We start from the raw sequence: 25,007 nt of genomic DNA, 5'->3' as shown, positions 1-25,007 counted from the left end.
TTTCTGCATTCATATACCAGTTTCTTCATATATCCTATGAAGAACCTAAACATTTGGCCCCGCCTTGTCTTGGTTTGGTCGGCAGTTAAAATTCTGTGACTCGGGCTTCCTTTCTGACTGCCCACCTGCATGATGTGTAAGGAACATACCTCACCCAGTGTTCATTTGCATGGTCAAAGTGAAAATGAGTGGAAGTTCTCCAAAAATGATGGCCAACATCCTGGTACCTCCTGGTGTGAGAAATAGCTTTCCTTAGTGAATGGGATAATGTTTGTCAGGATGCAGTTTAGACAGTCCCAAGTTGGAGGCAGGCCTTGAGGGCAGAAGGTTCTGTGAACCTTGACATACTCTAAGGACAATAAACCCTGTGCAGAAAAAAGAAGTGATTGTTTTCAGGATGCTCATAAATCCAGTGAAGCAAAAGAAGAGGATTCTGTGTCTGCCATGAGATGAATGCCCTGCTCTTCACAAAAGTGTGCCTCTAATAAAGAGAGCCAAAGCCAGCTGGGTCTCACCAGATTCCTGTACTTTCTCAAGGGTGATGGGGAAGGTTAATCCTTTATTCAAACTAAAGACTGGTTTATAAACTTGAGTGTGAATTATTTTTAGGATATTGGAGGACATGCATGATCAACTAGTCTTACATAGGTTCCCTGGGTCCTTACCATGGAGTAATTCCCCCACATTCAATTAAGAATAGTTTAGGCTGGGTGCAGTGGCTCACGCCTGTAATCCCAGCACTTGCATTTTGGGAGGCCAAGGTGGGCCGATCACCTGAGGTCAGGAGTTTAAGACCAGCCTGGCCAACATGGTGAAACCCTGTCTTTAGTAAAAACAAAAAATTAACCAGACATGGTGGCATGCACCTGTAATCCCAGCTACTCGGGAGGCGGAAGTTGCAGTGATCTGAGATCGCACCACTGCACTCCAGCCTGGGTACAGTGAGACTCCATCTCAAAAAAATTTTTTTTTAGAGATGGGGTTTTGCTCTGTCACCCAGGCTAGAGTACAGTGGCATGATCATAGCTCATTGCAGCCTTAACCTCCTGGACTCAAGTGATCCTCCCGCCTTAACCTCCCAAAGTGCTGGGATCACAGGCGAGAGCCACCACGCCCAACCAAATTTTGCTTGTTTTTGTTTTTGTTTTTGTTTTTTTGAGACACAGTCTCGCTCTGTTGCCCAGGCTGGAGCGCAGTGGCGCCATCTCGGCTCACTGCTGCAAGCTTCGCCTCCTAGGTTCCCGCCATTCTCCTGCCTCAGCCTCCCAAGTAGCTGGGACTATAGGCACCCGCCACCACGCCTGGCTAATTTGTTGTGGTTGTTTACTATTAGTAGAAACGGGGTTTCGCTGTGTTGGCCAGGATGGTCTTGATCTCCTGACCTTGTGATCTGCCCATCTCGGCCTCCCAAAGTGCTGGGATTACAGGCGTGAGCCACCGCGCAGCCCAATTTCGCATTTTTAACAAGTTCCCAGGAGATGCTGATGAAGCTGGTCAAGGAACCAACCTTGGAAAGCTAGTGGTTAAGAAGGTCGTATGATAGAGCAAGATCCCTACAGTTCCTTACAGTTTATTGTATGAGATGTTTCATACAGTAAACATTTGAGGAGCCACTATTTGCCAGACATTGGTCAATTAATACAGTGAAATTGCAGTTGTGAATACAGTATGCAGGGCCTATGCCATCCAGGCCATTTATTCTAATGGGGTGGGGTACAAGACCATAAATGGTTAAAAAAAAATGTTTTGTATTCTTCCAAGTGTTAATAAAGAAAATAAATGCAATCAAGAGTTTCCTGGAGGTGGGGCGTGGTGGCTCATGCCTGTAATCCCAGCACTTTGGGAGGCCGAGGCGAGTGGATCACCCAAGGTTGGGAGTTCAAGACCACCCTGACCAACATGGAGAAACCCCGTCTCTACTAAAAATATAAAAAAATTAGCCGGGTGTGGTGGCACATGCCTGTAATCCCAGCTTCTCGGGAGGCTGAGGCAGGAGAATTGCTTGAACCCAGGAGGTGGAGGTTGCGGTGAGCTGGAGATCACGCCACTGTACTCCAGCCTGGGCAACAGGAGCAAAACTCTCAAAAAGGTTCCTGGGGACAACTTCCGGGTGGACAATGTGGATAGTCTGTGAATTGCGTGGTCTCCCATGATTTCTGTCCTGCTGGATATGGTAGCCTGAGGGGTTGACCTTCATTCTGGGAAAATATCCATCTGAATACCCAGAGCACCCTTTTGTCTATATAATGCCAGTTTGTGAGAGTACTCTGCAAACCGCTCTGCCTGTAACTGTTTATTACAAAACCCCTGCTTTCTACAGTTCCAGGAGCATAGTTCTTTTGCTCCCATTAAAGGGGGGTGTCTTCCTGGAAACAATGTGAAAGTACCCTCAATTCCCTGTTGATGGGTTATCTCCATTTAAGGAGGTCGTTTCAGAATGGGATGGGAAAGGTATATCCCTGAAGGAAGCGCTACCTGCCTTCAGACCCAAACCTCCTTTGTTGGATCTCCTTGTGAGCAGCTCCTCCCCCCAGCTTCATTTCCCTGTGGCTTGTTTTTAGGCATGCCAGCACTCTGGCCATTAGGATACACCTGTGATCCTGAAGTCCTTGGGACAAAGTTGAGGCAACACTGTCATACACAAAGGGTGACTAAAGGGATAGAGAAGGTGCTATGAATCAAACTAAACAGGTTCCAAAACCAACTGTAGCTAGCTCTAGCCCTGTTCCAATTCTTACGGAACCCCTGCTCTTAGCCTGCCACGCAGAATTGTAGTCATCTTTACTACCACTGCCCCCAAAGACCTTTCCATGCCCTTTTAACCTATAGAGGGCAGCCAGTTGACTAATTCTGACAGCAACTTTACCCTTCAGGGGAGATACTCCCACCTCCCCTTAGGATACAGCTTTTGCAGGCCTCTGGAAAATAGCCGTGCCTTAATACAGTGTGACAATCACCTTCAGACAAGTGACAAGGAAAATGCCTCCTGCTCTGGTTCTGTGGCAATCTACCATCTAAGGTGCTCTCTCAGGGCAGTTGGTCCAGAAGAATGTAAGGAAGTGGGAACAGTCTTGGATGGTAATAGCTACGCAGTTTCATTCTGATCCTCCCTAGCAGATTTCTGTAGCAGTTTCAGAACTGAGCAGGTGATAGACGGTGGATCCAACCAAATCGGCACAGGCTGATTGATGTGTCTGGTTTGGTCCAGACATGGATGGGTTTCCTGTGGCATCCCTGTTTGCAGTCAGCTTATTCCACAGTAGCTACAGGATGCCCGAGAAGTGCTTAGGTCACCTGCTGAGGCAGCAGGTCTCTTCTGCAGACAAACAGTTGCTTGGCTGGGCGCAGTGGCTCACACCTGTAATCCCAGTACTTTGGGAGGCCCAGCCAGGCAGATCACCTGAGGTCAGGAGTTCGAGACCAGCCCGGTCAACATGGCAAAACCCCATCTCCACTAAAAATATAAAATTACCCAGTGTGGTGGTGCATGCCTGTAATCCCAGCTACTCGGGAGTCTGAAGCAGGAAAATTGCTTGAACCCCGGAGGTGGAGGTTGCAGTGAACCAAGATCATGCCATTATACTCCAGCCTGGGCAACAAGAGCAAAACTCTCAAAAAAAAAAAAAAAAAAAAAAAAAAAAAAAAAAGTTTCTCCACATGGTGAGGCCCTGTGTTTGCTTGTGCTATGTGGCTTTCTCCCAGCTGGTTTGGCTTTGGGGTAATGAAATTCAAGAGGCCTTTCCCATCTGGTTGCAGACCCATTGCCTGAACAGGATTACCACCTTCTTCAGGTTGTGATGTCCTTAGATGACAGCACTTGCTCAACTGAGAATCCAGAGTTTTCTGCAGTGCGGAGGTGGTGGTCAGCACAAAGAACTCAGACCCCTACCTCTTAGCCCTTCCCTTTCTGGGGATGGTGTAAAGAGGCACATCACATAAAATGGTCACAGAGCAGACTGCCATGCAGCCTAGAACCAGGAGTCTGGTCTTGTTGCTGTGTTCCCTGGTAAGAGATCATGGCATTATTTCTTAAATGGCTAAGTGAAGGTAGGAGAGTTGGGGAGGGGAGGAGGGAGGTCCTCTGTTCTGCCAATTGATAGTCTACCTCTGTGTCCTGATTTCTCAAGCAAGAATGAAAACCTCCATATTGAAACGAAAGGGTTTGGAATCAGGGTCTTTGTTCAAATCCTGTCCTTACCACTTCATTAGCGTACTCTTGGACAAAATTGCTAATTCTCTCCATTTGCAGATGTGTAAAATAGGACTGACAAGATATTTGTAGTGTGATTGTGAAGAATTAGGCACATTAGCACAGGAAAACTAAAAACTCATTAATATGTTTGTGTTAGCCTGTTTGTGTTGCTATAAAAGAATACCTGAGATTGGGTAATTTGTAAGGAAGAGTGTGTTTGGCTAACGGTTCTGCAGGCTGTACACAACATAGAGCCAGCATCTGCTTCCAGTCAGGGCCTCAGGAAGCTTACAATCTTGACTGAAGACAAAGGGGAGCCAGCATCACATGGTGAGAGCAGGAGTGAGACGAGAGGAGGTACTAGGTTCATGTAAACAACCAGATCTCACATGAACCCATGAAGCAAGAACTCATTACCTCGAGCACCAAGCCATTCATGAGGAGTCCACCCCCATGGCCCAAACACCTCCCACTAGGCCCACCTCCAACACTGCATGTCACATTTCAGCATGAGATTTGGAGGGAATAAAACATCCAAACCATATCAATGTTAATGGTTAATACTGAGGACTTAAAGCCGGGAACTTCCAGTCCACGCAGCTATGCCCCCAACCATGGCAATTGTAGCACTCCTGCTCTGGACTGCAGCCCCCTGGTCAAACCAGGGGCTTTTCATGCAGATGGAGGCTGGCTGCTTTCATGGCAATGGACCTTGAGCCTACCTGAGCCCTGGAGCCAGGCTGCCAACCCAGTAAGAACCTCAGAGGCATGAAGAAACTGTTGCCACATAAAACATCCCTGATGCCCAGATGCAAGAGACATAAATATGGGGACATGGGTATAAGGACGTCAGTTTCCCTTTTTTTCACTCTGTGGTTCCTACATCTTCTGTCTCTTTTCTACCCTACCACAGTCCTGTGCTCAGAATAAATGTTCATTTGACACTCTGGTTACCAAGCACTTTCACATATGAGAGACAAGTTGCTAACTCAAAGTCACACTGATGCTGAATCCTGCCCTTCCCATCACATTCCACTGGCTGAGTTTTCCCATTCATCTTGTGGAGGTGTTACCCAACCAAGTGTGCTATGCTCACTTCTCAAACTGCTATTGAGATCCACTAGGGAAGATCAGAACGAAACTGAGTAGCAACAATTGATTTAAAATCCCAAATTGGGCAGGGCATGGTGGCTCATGCCTGCAATCCCAGCACTTTGGGACGCCAAGGCGGGCGGATCACCTGAGGCCTGGAGTTCGAAACCAGTCTGAGCCAACATGGAGAAATCCCGTGTCTACAAAAAATACAAAATTAGCCAGGCGTGGCATGCCTGTAATCCCAGCTACTCAGGAGGCTGAGGCAGGAGAATCACCTGAACCCGGGAGGCAGAGGTTGCAGTGAGTGAGTCAATATCACACCATTGCACTCCAGCCTGGGCGACAGAGCAAGACTCCGTCACAAAAAAAAAAAAAAAAAAAAAAAATCCACATTGAAGTAAGTGTTAGCAGACTTCATCTCCAGGAAAGGGAAGATACTTAAATAGTTAACACAACATATTTAAAATGAGTGGGAGAACTTCCTCCATCAAATGCTGTTGAAAACGTGTGAGTGGTTGTCATGCCCCAGACATCAAGGAACCCATCCATGAGGCCTTCCCACACAGACCGACCTCAGGAAGGGAAGGAGGAAGTAGGCCATTCTGACAGCCACAACCCGAGTTGAGGAAACAAGCAGAGGAACACAGAGAGTCTACATACAGTAAAAGGTGACAGGAGGTAAGCTGCACACAAGGGAAGCCGAGATGGGTTGGAGGCAATTAAGGGTGTGTTGCTGCCTCTGTGGCCAAGAGGTGAGTGCAAAGCCCTACGGTGCCCTGTTTAGAGAAGGCTATTGTTTCAAACATATTTTACTTGGTCCCTGGAGGCAGCATGAAACTGTGAAAGAAAGAGCCTTACCCCTTTTTTCAAGGAGCTCCAGACCACAGTTATGGGTTGGGTGTGGGTGGTTGCCATTCGTTCATTTATGCCTGTCTGATATGGAGCCTCCCTCTGTTACCAGCCCTGTGCACTCAAGTGCCTTGCAGTCCAGTGAGGATTAACTGTAGGTAAGATGAGATGATGGGCATAAGTGTAACTGCTGAGGAGGCTTCATAAAGGAAAAGGTGATAAGAACTGAGCTTTTCTGGCATGAGGAGTTTACCAGGCAGGAGAAGTAGAGACGCTAGGCTAGGCAAATAGGCTGCAGCCATAATTCTGTGGAGAAACAGGTGTTGAACCAAGGCAACTCCATCTGGAGACATGTATAAGAAAGATTAGGAGATGGAATCTCCATCTTGGTCACTTACTTGGTCCTCTAAGACAGAAATGGGACCGAGAGTCTCTTAAATACTAGAGTTGTCCTGTCTCCTTGGGCTGATACCCTGAACTGTCACATTTGGGTGAATAACACATTTAGGGGTAGACGGTCAGTTTGGGGGAATAAACTAAGTGACTAGGTTGCGGTTCCTCCTCCCAACTAAGCAGACCTCCTGGTGAGTGGTCTTGGGTTGCCCTGTGAGCCCTGAAGCTGTGAATGGGCCCCACAGATACTCTAAAGCCAGGCGTACATGTGTGCCCTGCTGGGGATCTAGGCCCCCCTGGTCTACCTAGGAATCTGAGTCTTGGTGGTCTGAGACACCTGGGGGACGACGTATCCCGGAGAAGGGACCAGGATTAAAGGCCACTCCCCAGGCTGCCCGGAGGAGGCTAGAAGGAAGGCGAGGTAGCCGCAGTCCCAGGGAGGGTCTCACCCCTTGCTCCAGGGATGCGTTCTGGCGGGCCTGGCTGTGCGAAATCTGGGCTAGTGGCTTTGGCTGCGAACGGATTAGGTCTGATCCGATTAGAGCCTGGGCCGTCGGCTTCGCCCCCTTGCCAGGCTCTGCCAACGCCCGCCCCTCCCTGGTGGAGACCCGGAGACCTCCCTGAGAGCCTTCCCGCCCGGAACACGGGATTGGTGCAGAAATTCGAGAGGCTCCATGCGCCCCGGGCCTGGCTTGTTTCCACAGTGGGGGCTCTTGCTTCCGCCCCCTGCGGCTCTTCTGAGCCCCGCCCCGACCTTGCGGGTATCTGGGCCCGCGACGTCCCCGCCTCCATGCTTGCCGCGTGGCGGGTGGGTTCCTCCGGGTCGGGGCCCCGTGCCGCCTGTTCACCTGGGGCAGGACCGTGGCCCCATCCCACAGGTCTCCCGCCCGTGCACCTGTCGCCTAACGCCGCTTGCCGCGCCGCGCAAGTACGCTTGCCCCGCGCTCCCAGTCCATGTGTCTCCTAGTCCCCAGCGAGGGGTCTGTCTGTTCCCCTGGCAGGCGGACCGAGGGGCCGGCGTCAGCGCTACGTGCGGCGGGGCCGGCGCGGCGGGCGGGGTGAGGGCGGCGCTGAGCGCAGCGGCGGCAGCGGCGGCGCGGGAGGCGGGGAGGCGCGGCGCGCCGGGGACAGCGGCGGACGGCGGCGGCGGCATGCGGCTCCTCGCGCTGCCCATCGTGGGCTGAGGCGTCCGCAGAACGGGCGGGAGGCGCGGCGGCCGGGCGAGCCGAGGGCGCAGCCAGCCGGGCGGACCGCGGACAGCGGTCGGGGCGCCGCGCCATGGGGCGAGCCGGGGGCGGGGGCCCGGGCCGGGGGCCGCCGCCACTGCTGCTGCTTCTGGGGGCCGCGCTGGTCCTGGCCTCTGGGGCCGTGCCGGGTAGGTATGACTGCGCCCGGGACCCCCGCGGCCCTCGCGCCCCACCCAGGGCAGGGGTCCCGCTGGCTGCAGGGACAGGTGGAGCCGTGAGCTGTGGCAAGGGGGCGGGGCACCGCCTAGCCACGGCCGGGCGGCGGAAGGGTCCCAGGAGGTGGTAGGGGTCCGGGGAAGGCCGACCGGGATGGAGGCCGACCCGGGTGGAGGCCGACCCGGGTGGGGGTAGCCGGGACCCAAGAGCGCGGGCCAATGTGCGGGCTGGGGGCGGGGCCGGGGGCGGGGCTGGGGCGGGGCCTGAGGGTGAGACTTCAGGGCGGAACCTGGAGCTGAAGGAGCGAGCCTGTGGACGCGGCTCAGGGTGGGTTCCCAAGGGTGAGACTTCTGGGTGGGCCGAGCTGGGGGCCGCCCTGGCCCGGCTCCTCAGACGGCAGGGCAGGTCCGGCGGGACCCGAGCCGCGAGCCGTTGGGCGGGCTGTGATCCTGGGCTTGGGGGCAGACTCCGGGACGGGGCTTAGAGGTGCCGGGTGAATGGGGTCACACTGGGGCGGTGGGGTCTGCGGGTGGCGGGGTCTGGGTTGACCGGGTCTAGGCAAGCGGACCTGGCTGGGTCGGGCCCGGGCTCCAGGGCTCCCCAGCGCGCCGCCCTGACGCCCCGCCCCTCGCCCTCCCGCCCGCAGCGCGTGAGGCGGGCAGCGCGGTCGAGGCCGAAGAGCTGGTGAAGGGCAGGCCGGCGTGGGAGCCGCGTGCCAACGACACGCGGGAAGAAGCCGGCCCACCAGCGGCTGGGGAAGATGAGGCGTCGTGGACCGCGCCTGGCGGCGAGCTGGCCGGGCCAGAGGAGGTGCTGCAGGCGACCGGCACCGCCTGGCTGGAGGCTGACAACCCAGGCCTGGGAGGAGTGACCTCAGAGGCGGGTAGTGGCGATGCCCAGGCCCTTCCAGCTACGCTCCAGGCTCCCCACGAGGTCCTCGGGCAGTCAGTCATGCCCCCTGCCATTCCTGAGGCTACAGAAGCCAGCGGGCCACCCTCCCCCACCCCTGGCGACAACCTGAGCCCAGCTTCTGAACTCCCCAAGGAGAGCCCCTTGGAGGTTTGGCTGAACCTGGGGGGCAGCACACCCGACCCTCAAGGGCCAGAGCCGACTTACCCCTTTCAGGGCACCCTGGAGCCCCAACCGGCATCAGATATCATTGACATCGACTACTTCCAAGGATTGGATGGTGAGGGTCGTGGCGCAGACCTGGGGAGCTTCCCAGGGTCACCAGGAACCTCAGAGAACCACCCTGATACTGAGGGAGAGACCCCTTCCTGGAGCCTGCTTGACTTATACGATGATTTCACCCCCTTTGATGAATCTGATTTCTACCCCACCACATCCTTTTACGATGACTTGGATGAAGAGGAGGAGGAGGAGGAGGATGACAAAGATGCAGTAGGAGGTGGAGACCTAGAAGATGAAAATGAGCTTCTAGTGCCCACTGGGAAGCCCGGTCTGGGGCCCGGGACAGGCCAGCCCAACAGTCGATGGCATGCTGTCCCTCCACAGCACACTCTGGGGTCGGTCCCCGGCAGCAGCATCGCCCTCAGGCCCCGCCCAGGAGAGCCAGGCAGGGACCTGGCCTCCAGTGAAAATGGCACTGAGTGCCGCAGTGGCTTTGTGCGGCATAACGGCTCCTGCCGGTCAGTGTGCGACCTCTTCCCAAGTTACTGTCACAATGGCGGCCAGTGCTACCTGGTGGAGAACATAGGGGCCTTCTGCAGGTAAGGGCATGGCAGGCAGGTGCATAGGGACACTGAAGTGTGTATGTGAGGCCGACTCAACAGAGGGCAGTGTGACAGGCACAGCTTGCAAGAGGTTGTACAGTCGTAGGATTCCCAGGTGGAGAAATGTTCACTCAGGCTTCTACAGAATTACTTCGTAAAATACACTTCCTGTGACCTTATCACTAGGAGAGATTCCTCAGAAATAAGATTCTGTCTTTCCTCTGTGCGTTGTGTCCTTACCCAAACCCTCAGTTACAAGGGCAAAATGAGGCTGGACGCCGTGGCTCACGTCTGTAATCCCAGCACTTTGGGAGGCCAAGGTGGGCAGATCACTTGAGGTCAGGAGATCGAGACCATCCTGGCTAACACGTGAAACCCTACTAAAAATGCAAAAATTAGCCGGGCGTGGTGGCGGGCGCCTGTAGTCCCAGCTACTAGGGAGGCTGAGGGAGAATGGTGTGAACCCAGGAGGCGGAGCTTGCAGTGAGCGGAGATTGTGCCACTGCACTCCAGCCTGGGCGACAGAGCGAGACTCCGTATCAAAAAAAAAAAAACCATAAAAAATTTAGCCGGATGTGGTGGTGGGCGCCTGTAATCCCAGCTACTCGGGAGGCTGAGGCAGGAGAATTGCTTGAACCTGGGAGGTGGAGGTTGTGGTGAGCCGAGATCGCACCATTGCACTCCAGCCTGGGTAACAGGAGCGAAACTCTGTCTCAAAAAAAAAAAAAAAAAGAAAAAGGCAAAATGAAGGGACTTCTTTAAGACTTTTGGAAAGAGGGCTGGGTTGAGGAGTGTTTGCTGGAGAGAGTTCTGGCGGTACTGGTGAGAGGGGTAGGCCCATAAACCTACTCTGTGGGATAAAGACAGCTGCTGAACACTGCTCTGTGCCTTGTGCACAGAGGGAGGAGGGGCCAGTTCCTCAGAAGGGATGTAGGCATGCAAACTCAAAAGGAAGGACCTTCTTGGAAACAGACCCCAAAATGCAGCCACTCACACAGGTAAAATCAAGCTAAGGGTCTTCGTATTGCAGATGGAGGGGTGTTTCTTGACTTTGGGAGGTGGCTTTTTTCTCTCTACTTTGATGTTTGTCTACCTTGGGATATCATATCCATAATCCTTTTAAAGACTCAGAGTTTAGTTTCCCTAAGGGCATTGTCTGCAGCTCATCAGTAATTACCCTACTCACCTCACTCTTGGGAACTGCCCTCACAGTGAGGTATTTAACTTGCTGCAGAGCTTGCAGCCTGATTCCAGAAGAATCCCAGGTTGGGGTGATCAGGTGGTTTGCTTGTCTCCATCCTTTACTGGCTGTAGAAGTGGAGTAGAGCCCTCAGACTCCTTTGAGGGTTGTCTCCATTAGTCCTAAGTGGAGCACTTCTGTCATCTGACTGTCTCTTTTTATTTTTAGTAGAGACAGCGTTTCACCATATTGGCCAGGCTGGTCTCAAACTCCTGACCTCAAGTGATCCGCCCACCTCAACTTCTCAAAGTGCTAGGATTACAGGCGTGAGCCACCATGCCCGGCCAGGGTATCTCTTTTTCAAGTGTCATTCTCCATCCTTCTTGTTCTTGTTCGTTCTGCAGGTATATGAAGAATTCAAGTTCCTTAAGTCCTGATGTAGTGATCAGAGAATAACATATAGAAAGCAATGAGCATTTTGTCCTTGGCATTGTAACTTGAGTTCCAGTTTCTTTCTATGAAGTTCTTTTTTGTTTGTTTGTTTTGAGATGAAGTCTTGCTCTGTCGCCCAGGCTGGAGTGCAGTGGCACAATCTCGACTCACTGTAATCTCCGCCTCCCAGGTTCACACCATTCTCCTGCCTCAGCCGCCTGAGTAGCTGGGACTACAGGTGCCCGCCACCACACCCGGCTAATGTTTTGTATTTGTAGTAGAAACGGGGTTTCACTGTGTTAGCCAGGATGGTTTCAATCTCCTGACCTCGTGATCTGCCCACCTCAGCCTCCCAAAGTGCTGGGATTACAGGCGTGAGCCACTGCGCCTGGCCGAAGTTCTTTTTTATAAATGGTCATGACTTTAGGGTCACTCATAGGATGTGACCACACAGTTCTTGGAGTTGCCCAGCCACTGCCAAAAGGAGGTACTGTGATTAAGAAATTGTAGCAGTTTTATTTTAAAAAAGAAAATATGGCAATAAACTAACTTGCCCATTGATTAAGGGCTACCAGAAATATGAGGAAACCCTGTGATTTTGCTCCTCAAACTTCAGTTTGGGGGACTATAGTGATGTAGCCTGGGGGTTGTGCAACCTCTTTGCAAAATCATCATCTTTCATCCTATTGGAGGCCTGGAATTTTCACCTTCAAAGTGAACTCCTCATAATAGTATGAAATTTTACAGCTCTAGAGAGCTGTAAAAATTCCCAGAATCTCCTGGAACTCTCGGAAAATTCCCAAGTAGAAGAATAAGATTGTCTTCCTCACTAAGCTACATGGCTCTGCCAGCATGGGTCTACCAGCCTCTCACTGCCTCGCAAGGGCTTCTCCACGTGTCCACTCCAGTTCCCCTTGCTTAGCTTCCATCCCAGGATCACATTCGGGCCTTCCTACCAGATTCCTCCCCTGGCTGTGTACACCCAGGCCTGGCCACGGCTTGAAAACTATTTTTGCATTCCACTCACAGGAGACTGCTGAGCCGTTGGTTGCAGACTGCAGTGTGCCTTTGTCTCTGTCACCCTGACCCACTGCAGGGAAATGAGCAGAGCTGTGGCGGAACTTCTCTAGAACACTGGAGTAGAGGGCCCCGCTTAGAGGGGTCTGCATTCCCTGGCAACCTCAAACAGATAGCCCTCCATGACGGCAGAGGCTCAGTTGGAAAACAAAGAATTTCTTGCTAGCCATGTCTCCCCACCCTATTCTAGATGTGGAGTAGCCAGTTCTCTGGTGCATAATTTCCCCATTTCTGGACCCTTTTCTCTTGTCTGTCATTCACCCTGAGGTTCATGTCCTCCCTCTTTTGCCTGCCTCTGTATCCTTCCACATCTTTCCTCTTTGAAGCAGCCTCGTTCCCATGGAAACAGCAATGTCATTGGAAGAGTTGGAGCCTGGGAATGTCCCCAAGGGCAGGAGAAAGTCACTCAACAAAAAGACTAAAACCCACCCAGAGGGTTGATTCTCACTGTGCTTGCATGACAGTTCTCATAGTACTAGAATAGGGAGCTTTAGGGGCAGAACTTGGGGGGCTGCAGAGATAGAAGGATCTACATCCATCTTTCTGTTTGTCCTTGTCTGTCACTTCCTTATTTTTCGGTGTCTTCTTAGCCACGTGAACTAGGTGGGACTACAAAGCAGCAAGATAGGTTTGCATGTGCAGGGCAGGTCCTGGGACTTTGTAGTTGTAGCTCTTATTCCTCTTGTTTTTCATCTTTCTTTCACCCAGAGCCAAGGGCAGGGAGAGGCCTGAGAGGATCCTGTTGGTGTCTTCATTGAGGCTGCACAGCAGAAGACCAGGATTCCCTTCCCTCCTCAGTCACTTAGCAGTCAGAGAACTTTGACCAGTTCACTCGGTTTCTCTACTCCTCGGTTACCTCATTTATATCACAGACCTCAGAGCTCCCTGGCCCACTTCATAGAATAGTTGTGAAGGTGGGGGCGATCACACCAGCTCTGAGGTCTGTGCAGATTCGGAGCATTGCAGTTGCTCTAGTTGGCCTTAGGAACAGGCTGTGGAGATAGGTGTTGGGGTGAGGGCCCAGGCCCTTGCTGTGGCCGTGGCTGCCTGCTCCATCGCTACGGTTTCTCAATGTCACTGCTGCAGGTGCAACACACAGGACTACATCTGGCACAAGGGGATGCGCTGCGAGTCCATCATCACCGACTTCCAGGTGATGTGCGTGGCCGTGGGCTCAGCTGCCCTCGTCCTGCTCCTGCTCTTCATGATGACGGTGTTCTTCGCCAAGAAGCTCTACCTTCTCAAGACGGAGAACACCAAGCTGCGTAGGACCAAGTGAGTCTGTGTCACTCACCCGTCCACCCAGGTCAGGGTGTGGGAGGCCCCCGACCCTGCTATACCCCTCCAACTGATCCAGGGACTTTGTCCTGAGGGTTTCTGGCACCTGTGCTCCATTCCCAGCTGTTTTGTTGGTGCTAAAGATTCACCCAGGCTCGTCTGTTCCCACACAAAATGTGCTGGAGCTGCAGCAGAGGTGAAGCCCCTGTGGCACACTGCCGCTGTCCAGCAGCTTTCCCAAACCCCTGCCCTAGGCATCTGAGAGCCTGCTTTAAAAAGGCAACCAGCATGTAGCTACTCCTCCTCTAGCCCCCAAGTAAGTTACTCAGTCTGTCCACCCTCCTGATAGCCCCTTCTTCCCTGGACTGTGACAGCCAGCAGCCAGTGCGAGATGTCATTCACAATTCTGTGTGGAGGAACTCCATCTCTTTCACATCTGTCATCCAAAACCATCTCCTCTTCGGTGAATGCTGAGGAGAAAGTGTTTGTTGAGCACCATACTGCATTGGTTTTTGAAAGCTAGTCAAGCCTGTGTCCAATCGGAAGTGCAAGGAACTTAAGGAAATCCTCTTTACCTCTCCTGAAAAGAATATGTGGGGAGAACTAGGTTTAACTTCCTCTACTGTGGATTTTAAGGGCCATATGGGATGTAGAATCTTATTTCAGCTCTTCCCTTAGCAAAGCAGTGACTATTGTGTGCATGTGAGAATCAACATGTGTTTGCCTTTAAGCCCGTGCCTTGAACACTAGGATGTGACCTTATACGCTAAGAGAGAATTACTTCTATCACTAAGCAAAGTTAGAAAACCTTTTGGAAGTGTCACAGGAGTCACAAAAGGGAGATTGGAGTTCAGCTTCCTTGGGACCCCAGAAACAATTTATGCAGAACTGCTCCCACTTCCCTTTCAACCTGTTGCCCCATTAATCCCCCTCCCCTTGACCTGAGACTTCCTCTAGAGAATATGACTGAAGGACTTTCCCTGGGTCCTGGGAAAAGGACAAAACACCATCTGTTGCTCCTTTGTTGGGTAGACTCACACAATATACAGATGCCAGCAGCTCTCTGCAGCCTTTCAGCTAACCGCCGCGGGGCTGGTAGGGCCTCTCCATTGTGCCTGTGCACTGAGGCGGGCTGCATCTACGCACGTGATCACTCCAGAAAGACACAGTCCTGGACCCCTGGCTCCTCACGCCTACACCAAGGGGGTGGGTGAGCAGGGGTATCCAGGGGACAGGAGATGGGACTGCTTCAATCACGGCAGTTGCTGATGAGGATGGAGGAGAGAAAGGAACAACAGCCAGGGCAGTGAAGAAGCAAGAGCTGAAGCCAGGTGCAGGACACTATTCTAGGGCCTCCTCTTCTAGCCAGCCCTGTGTTTTTCACAGAGCATGGCCCTCTTGTTTCTCCACATGCCTTCTTTCTTTCCCAAGCCTGGTTACTGCTTTGATGGTGTGACATGCACCTGGTGCACTGCAGATACTGCCATAATTTATTTATTCTAAAATATACCTTTTTTCCCCCACATATTAACATCTCTGAAATTGGATTGTGTCTTACAATCACTGGCATCTTTTTTTTTTTTTAATTGAGACAGGGTCTCACTATGTTACCTAGGGTGGTCTTGAACTCCTGGGCTCAAGTGATCCTTCCACCTCAGCCTCCCAAATAGCTGTGACTACAGGCATGCACCACTGTGCCCAGCCACTGGCATCTTATGATCACTGTTGGCCACATGGTAGTTACGATGTAGTGGTAATTCCCCGGCATGCACAAATGGGTTCCTAGCTGTTCATATTGTTGTCAGTCCCTTATCTAAAGTCTAAAAGAACTACTTCAAGTATATAAGAAAAGCTCAGTTGGGCATGGTGGCTCACGCCTATAATCCCAGCACTTTGGGAGGCCGAGGCAGGTGGATCACGACGGGTGGATCACAAGGTCAGGTGTTCAAGACCAGCCTGGCCAAGATGGTGAAACCCCGTCTCTACTAAAAATACAAAAATTAGCTGGGTGTGGTGATGGGCGCCTGTAGTCCCAGCTACTCGGGAGGCTGAGCCAGATAATGCTTGAACCCAGGAGGTGGAGGCTGCAGTGAGCCGAGATTGTGCCACTGCACTCCAGCCTGGGCAACAGAGCAAGACTCTGTCTCAAAAAAACAAAAACAAAAACAAAAAAAACCTCTAAGGTGTAAGAAAGTATTGGATGATGGTTTAAGTGGTGGAAGTGTTTTTATTTTTTCTTAATGGTACATCAAATAATGGTGCATCTTATTACAGTCCATGGCATTTGGCTAGATGCTATGACTCATGCCTGTAATCCCAAGACTTTGGGAGGCCAAAGCAGGAGTACCACCTGAACCCAAGGATTTGAGTCCAGCCTGAGCAACATAGCAAGACCTCATCTTTACAAAAAAAAAAAATTTTGTTTTAAGATAATCCAGGAGAGGGGAGGGAGAGCATTAGGACAAACAGCCAATGCACGTGGGGCTTAAAACCTAGATGATGGGTTGATGGGTGCAGCCAACTACCATGACACACGTATACCTATATAACAAACCGACATGTTCTGCACTTATATCCCGGAACTTAAAGTAAAATTTAAAAAAAAGATAATCCGTGGCATTTGATAAAACACAGTATTTGGCCGGGCACAGTGGCTCACACCTGTAATCCTAACACTTTGGGAGGCTGAGGCAGGCAGATTGCTTGAGCTCAGGAGTTCAAGATCAGCCTGGGCAACATGGTAAAACCCCATCTCTACAAAAATTACCTGGGCATGGTGGCATGCACCTGTAGTCCCAGCTACTTGGGAGGCTGAGGTGGGAGGATCACTTGAACCCAGGAGGTCAAGGCACAGTGAGCTGTGATTGTGCCACTGCACTCAAGCCTGGGCAACAGAGTGAGACCCTGTCTCAAAAAGAAAAGAAAAGAAAAGGCTTTAAAAACCGATAACCAGCACTAGGCACAGTTCTGCACTTACCAATAAAATTTAAAATACTTTTTTTAATAAAGAAAGAAATACAGGAGGCCAGGCGCGGTGGCTCAAGCCTGTAATCCCAGCACTTTGGGAGGCCGAGACGGGCGGATCACGAGGTCAGGAGATCGAGACCATCCTGGCTGACACGGTGAAACCCCGTCTCTACTAAAAAATACAAAAAACTAGCCGGGCGAGGTGGCGGGCGCCTGTAATCCCAGCTACTCGGGAGGCTGAGGCAGGAGAATGGCGTGAACCCGGGAGGCGGAGCTTGCAGTGAGCTGAGATCCGGCCACTGCACTCCAGCCTGGGCGGCAGAGCAAGACTCCGTCTCAAAAAAAAAAAAAGAAAGAAATACAGTATTTGGTTTTTTTGTTTGTTTGTTCTTTGAGATGGAGTCTCACTCTGTTGGCCTGGCTGGAGTGCAGTGGCACGATCTCGGCTCACTGCAACCTCCGCCTCCCGGGTTCAAATGATTCTCCTGCTTCAGCCTCCCAGGTAGCTGGGATTACAGGTGCATGCCACCACACCCAGCTAATTTTTGTATTTTTAGTAGAGATGGGGTTTCACCATGTTCACCAAGCTAATCTGACTCCTGACCTCAAGTGATCTGCCTGCCATAGCCTCCCAAAGTGCTAGGATTACAGGCGTTGAGCCACCACGCCCGGCCGAAATACAGTATTTGATCCAGAAGCTGAGACATTGTCATGTTTTGTCGTGATTATTTCACTTACATTTTTCCTTCACTCTTCTCTCTTAATCAGCAAATTCCGGACCCCAGCTGAACTCCACAATGATAACTTCTCCCTCTCCACCATTGCCGAGGGCTCTCACCCAAATGTAAGGAAACTTTGCAACACTCCCCGTACCTCCTCCCCCCATGCCCGTGCCTTGGCTCACTATGATAACGTTATCTGTCAGGTAACTTGTTTTCTTCACATCTCTTCTCTTATGCATGCTTTGGCTCCTAGCCCATGTCTGGTGTCTATTTCAAAGTATGAAATCCCCAGAGAGCTCTGGAGGTCAGCCTAGGGCAACTGGGTTGGGCAGCAAAGGTGGGAATAAGCACTTGATGATGGATCACTTATTTGACAAGCAGAATTTTAAATAGAAAAGGTCTTTTTCTTTTTAAAATTTTTATAGAGATGAGGTCTCACTGTGTTGCCCAGGCTGGTCTCGAACTCCTGGCCTCAAGTGGTCTTCGTGCCTCAGCCTCCTAAAGTGCTCGGATTGTAGGCGTGAGCCACCTGCCTGGCTGAGAAGATCTTTTTCTAGGATTACTCATGACTTTTTGCTTCATCTATGCTTTAGAAGTCTGATTATTGTCTTATTTTCCATATCAAGGAGAAAGGCTCTGCTTTCACTGCTGAGGAATTTCATGATGGTCAGTGAAGCAAATGATGGTTGCTCTTTGGGATGGGTGGAAAGAGTTCTGTGTCCTTGCTGCTATTTGAAGACCCTAAGAACTGGCAGGGTTATACACAGCTGGTTAGGGCCAAGGCCTGAAAACCAAACACTGGCAGAGCCTTAAGTCTAGGAATAATCCTGTTCTTAGGAGGATGGGCTTATAAATATCAGTTGAAATCCAATAAAAGATCCCAATAGACCATTTTCTAAAGACTGTGGCCTAGTGTATTGCCTGGATTAGACCAGTAAAATACTAGAGAGAATTTCGAAAACAAGGCAGAAACCATCCAAATCCCAAATCGTGCCACATCCAAATCCTAGAATTCTCTATATAATGCAGGTTCTATACTTCAAGATAAATGCATTTTTACACAGATTATTACACAGATAAACAAGCTAAACTGAGACTGCAGACTGAAGCAATGGAGTTTAAGAAGAAATTTAGAAGACGTTCTTAGAAATCATGGACCATAGAGTGTCAGACCTCACAGGGGCCTCAGCAATCTAGACCAATACTGTCCAGTGGAACTTTCTGTGAAATACAAGTATTCTATATCTGCTCTGTCTACTACAACAGCCACTAGCCACTTGCAGCTGCAGAGCTCTTAAAAGGTAGTTAATGCTACCACATTACACAGTGCAGACCTAGACTCCTGGGCTCAAGTGATACCCCTGCCTCAGCCTCCTGAGTCGCTAGGACTACAGGTATGTGCCACCACACCTGGCTCATTATTTTAACTTTTGTAAAGATGGGGTTTTGCCATGTTGCCCAGGCTGGTCTCAAACTCCTGGGCTCAAGTGATCCTCCTGCCGCAGCCTCCCAAAGTGTTAGGATTACAGGTGTGAGCTACCATGACTGTCCTTTTTCCTTTTATAGATGGGGAAATTGCAGCCCCAGAAGGAGGAAGAGAGAATAAGAGTAAATGTGTGGCCTCATTCACAAAACCCCAGAATAGGAAATCTTGGCCTGGTACAGGAGAAGTAAATGGGTGAATTTAAATATGAAGTAAAAGAGGTAAACTTAGGATAATTTTTTAAAGACTTTGATGTAAAGGGTAGAAAAAGAACAGATTATTTCACTTGGTATGTACCAAGATACAACAAGTAAGGTCAAGATGAACATTATAACCAAGGAAACACTATGTCTTATAAACTGTAAGATTGGTCGCCATGTTCATCAACCCACAGAGATGTAGGCACCCTGAGGGCAGGACAGAGTCTCGCTCACTCTTCTCGGTGAGCACATTACCCCGCCCTCTTCAGTAACATGCACACAGTCAGCACTTGCTGAATACTAGTGAGTGATGGCCTGCTACGGGGGCTCTCGGTTCCACTGGCCAATCTGCCATCCTGCAGATGGCAGCAGGTCTGCCACGGCGGGAGCTCCTGTAGTCAGCATGTTCACTGTCCACGGTTGGACAGAGTCCTCCCACTCCGCTTGACAGAGTGCAAGCGTCCTTAGGAAAGTTTCTGACCCTTGTGTTTCTGGTACCATAGCTTCAGACACCTTTCCTCTTCCCAGAGGGGGAAAAGAAAGAGCTCCTCTTGGAGGGCTTGGCTACACAGCCAGTGCAAATGTTTCTTGTTCTTGGCTGATCCAGCTTTGTGGAAAGTGAGGTTTTTGTACCTGAACACTGCCACTGACCCTTAGTTCAGAAGATGGCAAGCCTTGAAAACAGCAGAGCAGGGGGTGGTCAGCCACAGAAGGGTGGTGGTCGGCCACAGTGGGTGGTTGGCCACAGGCAGTGGTGATCTAGCATGAGGCTTGGGGGTCAGCTACGGGGCGGGTGAGGGTGTCGGCCATGGTGGGCTATGCCTGAGACGGGGTGATGGGGTGGCCAAGGCAGCACTCAAGCTATCCGTTAGGAAGCAGCAAGATCTGGCTCTGGTTCTCTCCTGGCTCCTCTTAGATCTTGAGGCTGATGCCTTCTTTTTTTTTTTTTTTTTTTTTGAGATGGAGTCTCGCTCTGTCGCCCAGGCTGGAGTGCAGTGACCAATCTTGGCTCACTGCAAGTTCCGTCTCCCGGGTTTACACCATTCTCCTGCCTCAGCCTCCTAAGTAGCTGGGACTACAGGTGCCCGCCACCTCGCCCAGCTAGATTTTTTGTATTTTTTAGTAGAGACGGGGTTTCACCGTGTTAGCCAGGATGGTCTCGATCTCCTAACCTCATGATCCGCCCGTCTCGGCCTCCCAAAGTGCTGGGATTACAGGCTTGAGCCACCGCGCCCGGCCCCCCCTTTTTTTTTTTAACCAAATACCCAGACTCCAAGGAGATTGAGGCTGGTGTCTTTCTGTCAGCTTGTGCCCAAGGGGACATCATCCTCTCCTCTCTGAAAGCAGAGAGGTGACTCTCCTATCCAGCAGGAAATGTACTGGTGGATTTTCTACCTTCATCTCTAATTCTCTCCACCTCACCCAAAGGTCAAACTTAGTCATATTCAAGATCTTGTGGGCATTGCTGATGAACACTGTTGCCACTTGTTTATGAAGTGAAGCCCTGCTCACTGCTACAGCCGCCACACTGACTGCCTCCAAGGGGTGCCAGCAGCCGGGGAGAGTGAGAAATCCTCCAGATGAGCCGGGAGGAGAGACGAGGGGGCACTGGAGTCCAGCCTGCCTTGTGGCCTCTCCCCACCCCTCTCTCCCCACCCCCAAACTCCTTGCTGGCATTGGTGTTCTCTAAAATTTTGGAGAGTTTTATTTATTTTCATGGAGGCGTTATTTCTTTTATATAAGCAAAATAGGTTGAGCAGGTCAATTTCCTACACTGTTTCAATCACCTCTACTAGCCACACTCTGAAAAGATTGCAAACAAAAAAGTCTGGGGCTTTGGGCCTGTGACAGGGAAGGGTCAGTGGCTGGTATCTGTACCAGTGGCACCTACTTCCCTCCTCCACTCCTCTCTGCCCTCAGGCTGATGTGCGGCTCTGTAGCTGGCCAGCCTTAGGCTGAGTCTGTGTAAGTGTCTTGTGTAGCTGAACAACCAGCCTTGAAGGGTATGTCAGGAGGCACAGAGAGTGTAGGAAGCTGCCCGCGCTCCAGGCACACTGCGTGAATGAAGCCACCAGAAACTCAGGGCAGCTGCCCCAACACTGGGCTGCCCTGGTGGTCCCCACAACGGTGCTGTGGAGACCATGGGGGTAACTTGGGTTGCACTAAGATTTGACAGACCTTCCAGGATTTCGGTTTATTACTAGGGTTTCTCCATTGATGCCCCTGTGCTTTTGTTTGTTTGTTTGTTTTTTCCTATTTAACTCTCACTTCCCAGACTCTCCTCTTGCATGTATTTGTTAAAGCACTGACTGCCCACCCTCTTCCAATAGACGTTTGCCTCTGACCAGTGGGGTCCAGACCTGAACCCACATGACCCCTGGGTTGAAGGGTGTCCATATTGCTGGGGTTGAAGGCTGGGAGCAGTGAGTCCACAGTGGTTCCTAGAAACTTATGCCAGATGTTGATCCAGCTCCCTTGTGATGAGGTACTTCTGTTAAGTCAAAGGCAGTTGGACCTGCTGTGGAATTCAGCTACCCTTGGCTTAATAGGATCAAGTTCTAGAGCAAACACCTGGGTTAGGAGAGCCCCATCTTGGTGTAGACATTCCTTTGCCTGTTGTGTTTGTTGGAGGGATTCAGCTTGTCTAATAGCGCTGTTTGCATATCTCTTGCTTTTGTGATATGCTTCTTCCATGCCTTGGCTCAGAAGGCAGTTTTCTAATCTGGACCTCATGAGCCCTTGAGGGGTCAGGTTTAATCTGGGAGCTCACCTTCATGGCATCAGAGCTCTGAGACCTGGGTCTGTGAGGAGTCTCTTAGTCTACTTTTCTTCACATTATGAGAATGTTTCTGTGCCCCTGTACGCCCCCAAAGAATATGTGATGGAGGAGTTGAGGGTGAGAGGTTATCTTGAAAGACATAAAAGCAAGTTGTATCCTTTTAAGAGGAGAAGTGAGTATAGGTCCTCTTGTCCTGTTTCAGATTTCAGTGTGATTCAAAGTCCATCCTACATAATGATAGTGTTAGCTCAGCTCTCAAGCTTTCATGCCCATGGTTTCCCCCAAACAGTACAGAAGTACATGAAATAAAAAAGTGCAGCTCTACGTCACCCCCACTTCCCTCTCCATAAAGTACACACGTGTGTGTATATATATACACACAAACACACACCTATATCTATATTTTTGAAACATAAATGAGATTTTGCTATACATATGTTCTACCCCTTACTTTTTTTCAATCAGTGTATCATGGAGATCTTTCTGTCTCAGCAGATGGACATTTATGTCGCTGCACAGTGTTTTCTGATTCTAAGCAGTGATTGACCGTTCAACTGGCTACACGTGCTATGTGCAGCTGCCTTGCCTCATGTATGCCTCAGTACTCTGTGAAGTTCATTGTCTTGTTCTTGTCTCATTGGGACAAGAAACATGTGTTCCCCTGTCTACAAATCATGTGTGAAGTCTTTGAAACTCTACTAAATTGTCCTCCTTAATATTGGCCTCTGGAGAAGCACTGAGTGAGGCTGTGGCCATTGGGCAACTGGCAGTGATTTCCATACGCACAGAACTCGTGGACTCCCCGGTGTCCTGTGTGTACAAGCACCATGGAAAGCCTGGGGTCTCTCCCTACTTTCTTTCCAACTCATCACTCCCATAACCTAGTGCTGTTATGGGTCAAACTCAGTAGCAGGCAGCACAGACGAGGACTCACCAGACTTCTGTGGAGAACACCCTGGTCCTTAAGCATGATCCTGGTCCTTAAGGTAATCTTAAATTTTGGTAGTAGTTGAAGCAAGAATGGCCTTAGCTAGCTGGTCAGATTAGGACACTCTCTACCTTCTTGCCATCCATGAATCTGCCTTAGTGGTTACACACCCTCTTCCATCAGCAGAGTTCCAAGCACTTACAACAGCTGTTTGGGGCACCAGAGAAAGAACTGAAGCCCACTGAATTGTACTAGGTATATTCCCCTTAGGTGGTCCTAAAGGAAATTAGTAAAGCAAGAGTTGCCACAGAAGTTCTCTGAATGTGCAGAATGCAGACCTGGAGGACTTTGTGCTAGTGTGGGCTTCCTGAGAACCTTTAAAAGGCAAATTCAGGCTGGTGTGGTGGCTCACACCTGTCATCCCAGCACTTCGGGAGGCCGAGGTGGGTGGATCACTTGAGGCTAGGAGTTTGAGACCAGCCTGGCCAACATGGTGAAACCCCATCTCTACTAAAAATACAAGTTAGCCAGGCGTGGTCGCGAGCGCCTATAATCCCAGGTTCTGGGGAGACTGAGGCACGAGAATCCCTTGAACCCAAGAGGTTCAAGATTGCAGTCAGCCAAGATCACACTACTGTATTCTGGCCTGGGTGACACAGCGAGACTCCATCTCAAAAATAAATAAATACATACATACATATATACATAAAATGCAAATTCATCTCAGGTTCAGGAGTTTGTCAGAGAGAGCTTGTCACAGGGCTGTAGGCAATATACATGGATTATTACATTAGAATCAGCAGTGCAAATATCATGTGATGCAGAGTGTGGCAAGCCATTGAGGCAGCCAGGTTCATTCGGGCTTGGATTGAGGACATCCTTTTGGCAGGTTCACTTGTGACAATGAGAGACTGACACATCTTTGACCTCTACTCAGAGGACATGCTCTTACTGTGGGGAGAGAGGCCCCTAGCATAGCCAGGAGCAGTTCTGCACTTTACCAGTCCTATGCATACCCCACTCTATACACTGATGAGACATGTTCCCTGACCAAGACATCTTTGTGAAAGCAAAACTCAACAGGATGGAAGGCCAGAGGAAGGCTGGGCTCAGCAGGCCACGCAGAGCTCATCAACACATGAGGCTATAGAGGCACCTGGGCCAAGGGACTCTTTCTTCCCGATCTCTGTTCAAGAGAAAACCTTGGACATGGCCCAAATTAAAGGTATTTGTAAGCTGATTACTGTCAAGTTTTCCTCTCTGCCTGGCCATTGCTTTTAAGGATGACTTTCCTAAAAAGTTGCTGCTAATGAGTTACTTTTTGGTTCCTTTTAGTTAATTCAAGTCTTGGAGCTTTTTCCTTGTTTCAGTGATGCTTCCTTCAGCCAGATAGAAAAACCTGATATTATTATTTGATTGCTGTATGCATTGTCTCCCCCCACCCCAACTTTTTCGCTCTTCCAGGATGATCCTAGTGCTCCCCACAAAATCCAGGAGGCTCTCAAATCCTGCCTGAAAGAGGAGGAGTCATTTAACATCCAGAACTCCATGTCGCCCAAACTTGAGGGTGGCAAAGGTGACCAGGCTGACTTGGATGTGAACTGTCTTCAGAATAATTTAACCTAAAACAGAGCAAGAAGAGAGGAAGCGGGGCTGGTGGGGGGGGGGGGGGGTAGGGGAAAGAAACATTATCTCCTCTTGTACAGAGTCTATTTCTTGTAACCATTTGTTAAACTCTTCTTTTTCTGATCTCATGGCATGCTTTGATGTATTTTGTACAGGAGGCAAAAAAAAAAAATACTTAAAATAAGCAAAGAAACTGAACAAAATTGCATACATTGGGTTGTTTTGTCTGTGCTGTCTGTACATTGCTTCTGCTGCTGTGATTTCTAAACCTGTGCTGTTATTCAACTGACTTTTTTTTGTACTTTGACCCACCTTTTTTTGAAATACCAGTAAAAAAACAAAGTTCTTGAAATAAAACTTTTTAAAAAGTTATTCATTTTCTTAGTCATTGTGTCCACTCCTTTAAGTTTGAGTTGAGTTACCTCCACTGAAGATGTTTGTTTATCTATTTATTTATTTTGAGGTGGAATCTTGCTCTGTCGCCCAGGCTGGAGTGCAAGGCTCATGGCGGCTTTACCTCCCCAGCTCAAGTGATCCTCCCACCTCAGCCTTCGGAGTAGCTGGGACTACAGGTGCATGACAACACACCTGGCTAATTTATACATCATTTTTTTGGAAAGGCAGGGTCTCACTATGTTGCCCAGGCTGGTCTCAAACTCCTGGGCTCAAG

At 50.3% G+C, this 25,007-nt stretch overlaps 1 protein-coding gene across 2 annotated transcripts; it reads left to right on the top strand.

Moving 5' to 3' along the window:
* Positions 1 to 7,637: 7,637 nt before the first annotated feature.
* Positions 7,638 to 24,709, top strand: LOC105480387 (chondroitin sulfate proteoglycan 5). Of its 2 annotated transcripts, none has more exons than XM_071091596.1 (5): positions 7,638 to 7,904; positions 8,579 to 9,662; positions 13,441 to 13,629; positions 17,368 to 17,443; positions 24,176 to 24,709. In XM_071091596.1, exons 1-5 carry the CDS (start codon positions 7,808 to 7,810, stop codon positions 24,335 to 24,337), a joined length of 1,608 nt encoding a protein of 535 aa, XP_070947697.1. In that variant the 5' UTR covers positions 7,638 to 7,807; the 3' UTR covers positions 24,338 to 24,709. The 2 variants fall into 2 exon arrangements, with proteins under 2 accessions (XP_070947697.1, XP_070947696.1); XM_071091595.1 differs by having other exon boundaries at positions 17,368 to 17,524.
* The last annotated feature ends 298 nt before the right edge of the window (positions 24,710 to 25,007 follow it).

This window comes from Macaca nemestrina, chromosome 2 (assembly GCF_043159975.1).
Source record: "Macaca nemestrina isolate mMacNem1 chromosome 2, mMacNem.hap1, whole genome shotgun sequence".
In the NCBI taxonomy this organism is placed as follows: Eukaryota; Metazoa; Chordata; class Mammalia; order Primates; family Cercopithecidae; genus Macaca; species Macaca nemestrina.
Note: the sequence above shows the minus strand (reverse complement) of the source record. Positions and strands in the feature narration are given on the sequence as shown.

Bases quoted from the DNA above. Each gene is read 5' to 3' on its own strand.
- LOC105480387 (XM_071091595.1), top strand. From the start codon at position 7,808: ATGGGGCGAGCCGGGGGCGGGGGCCCGGGCCGGGGGCCGCCGCCACTG. The intron at 7,905-8,578 runs GTAGGTATGACT...TCCCGCCCGCAG, and splicing joins GGCCTCTGGGGCCGTGCCGG to CGCGTGAGGCGGGCAGCGCG. The intron at 17,525-24,175 runs GTAACTTGTTTT...TCGCTCTTCCAG, and splicing joins ATGATAACGTTATCTGTCAG to GATGATCCTAGTGCTCCCCA.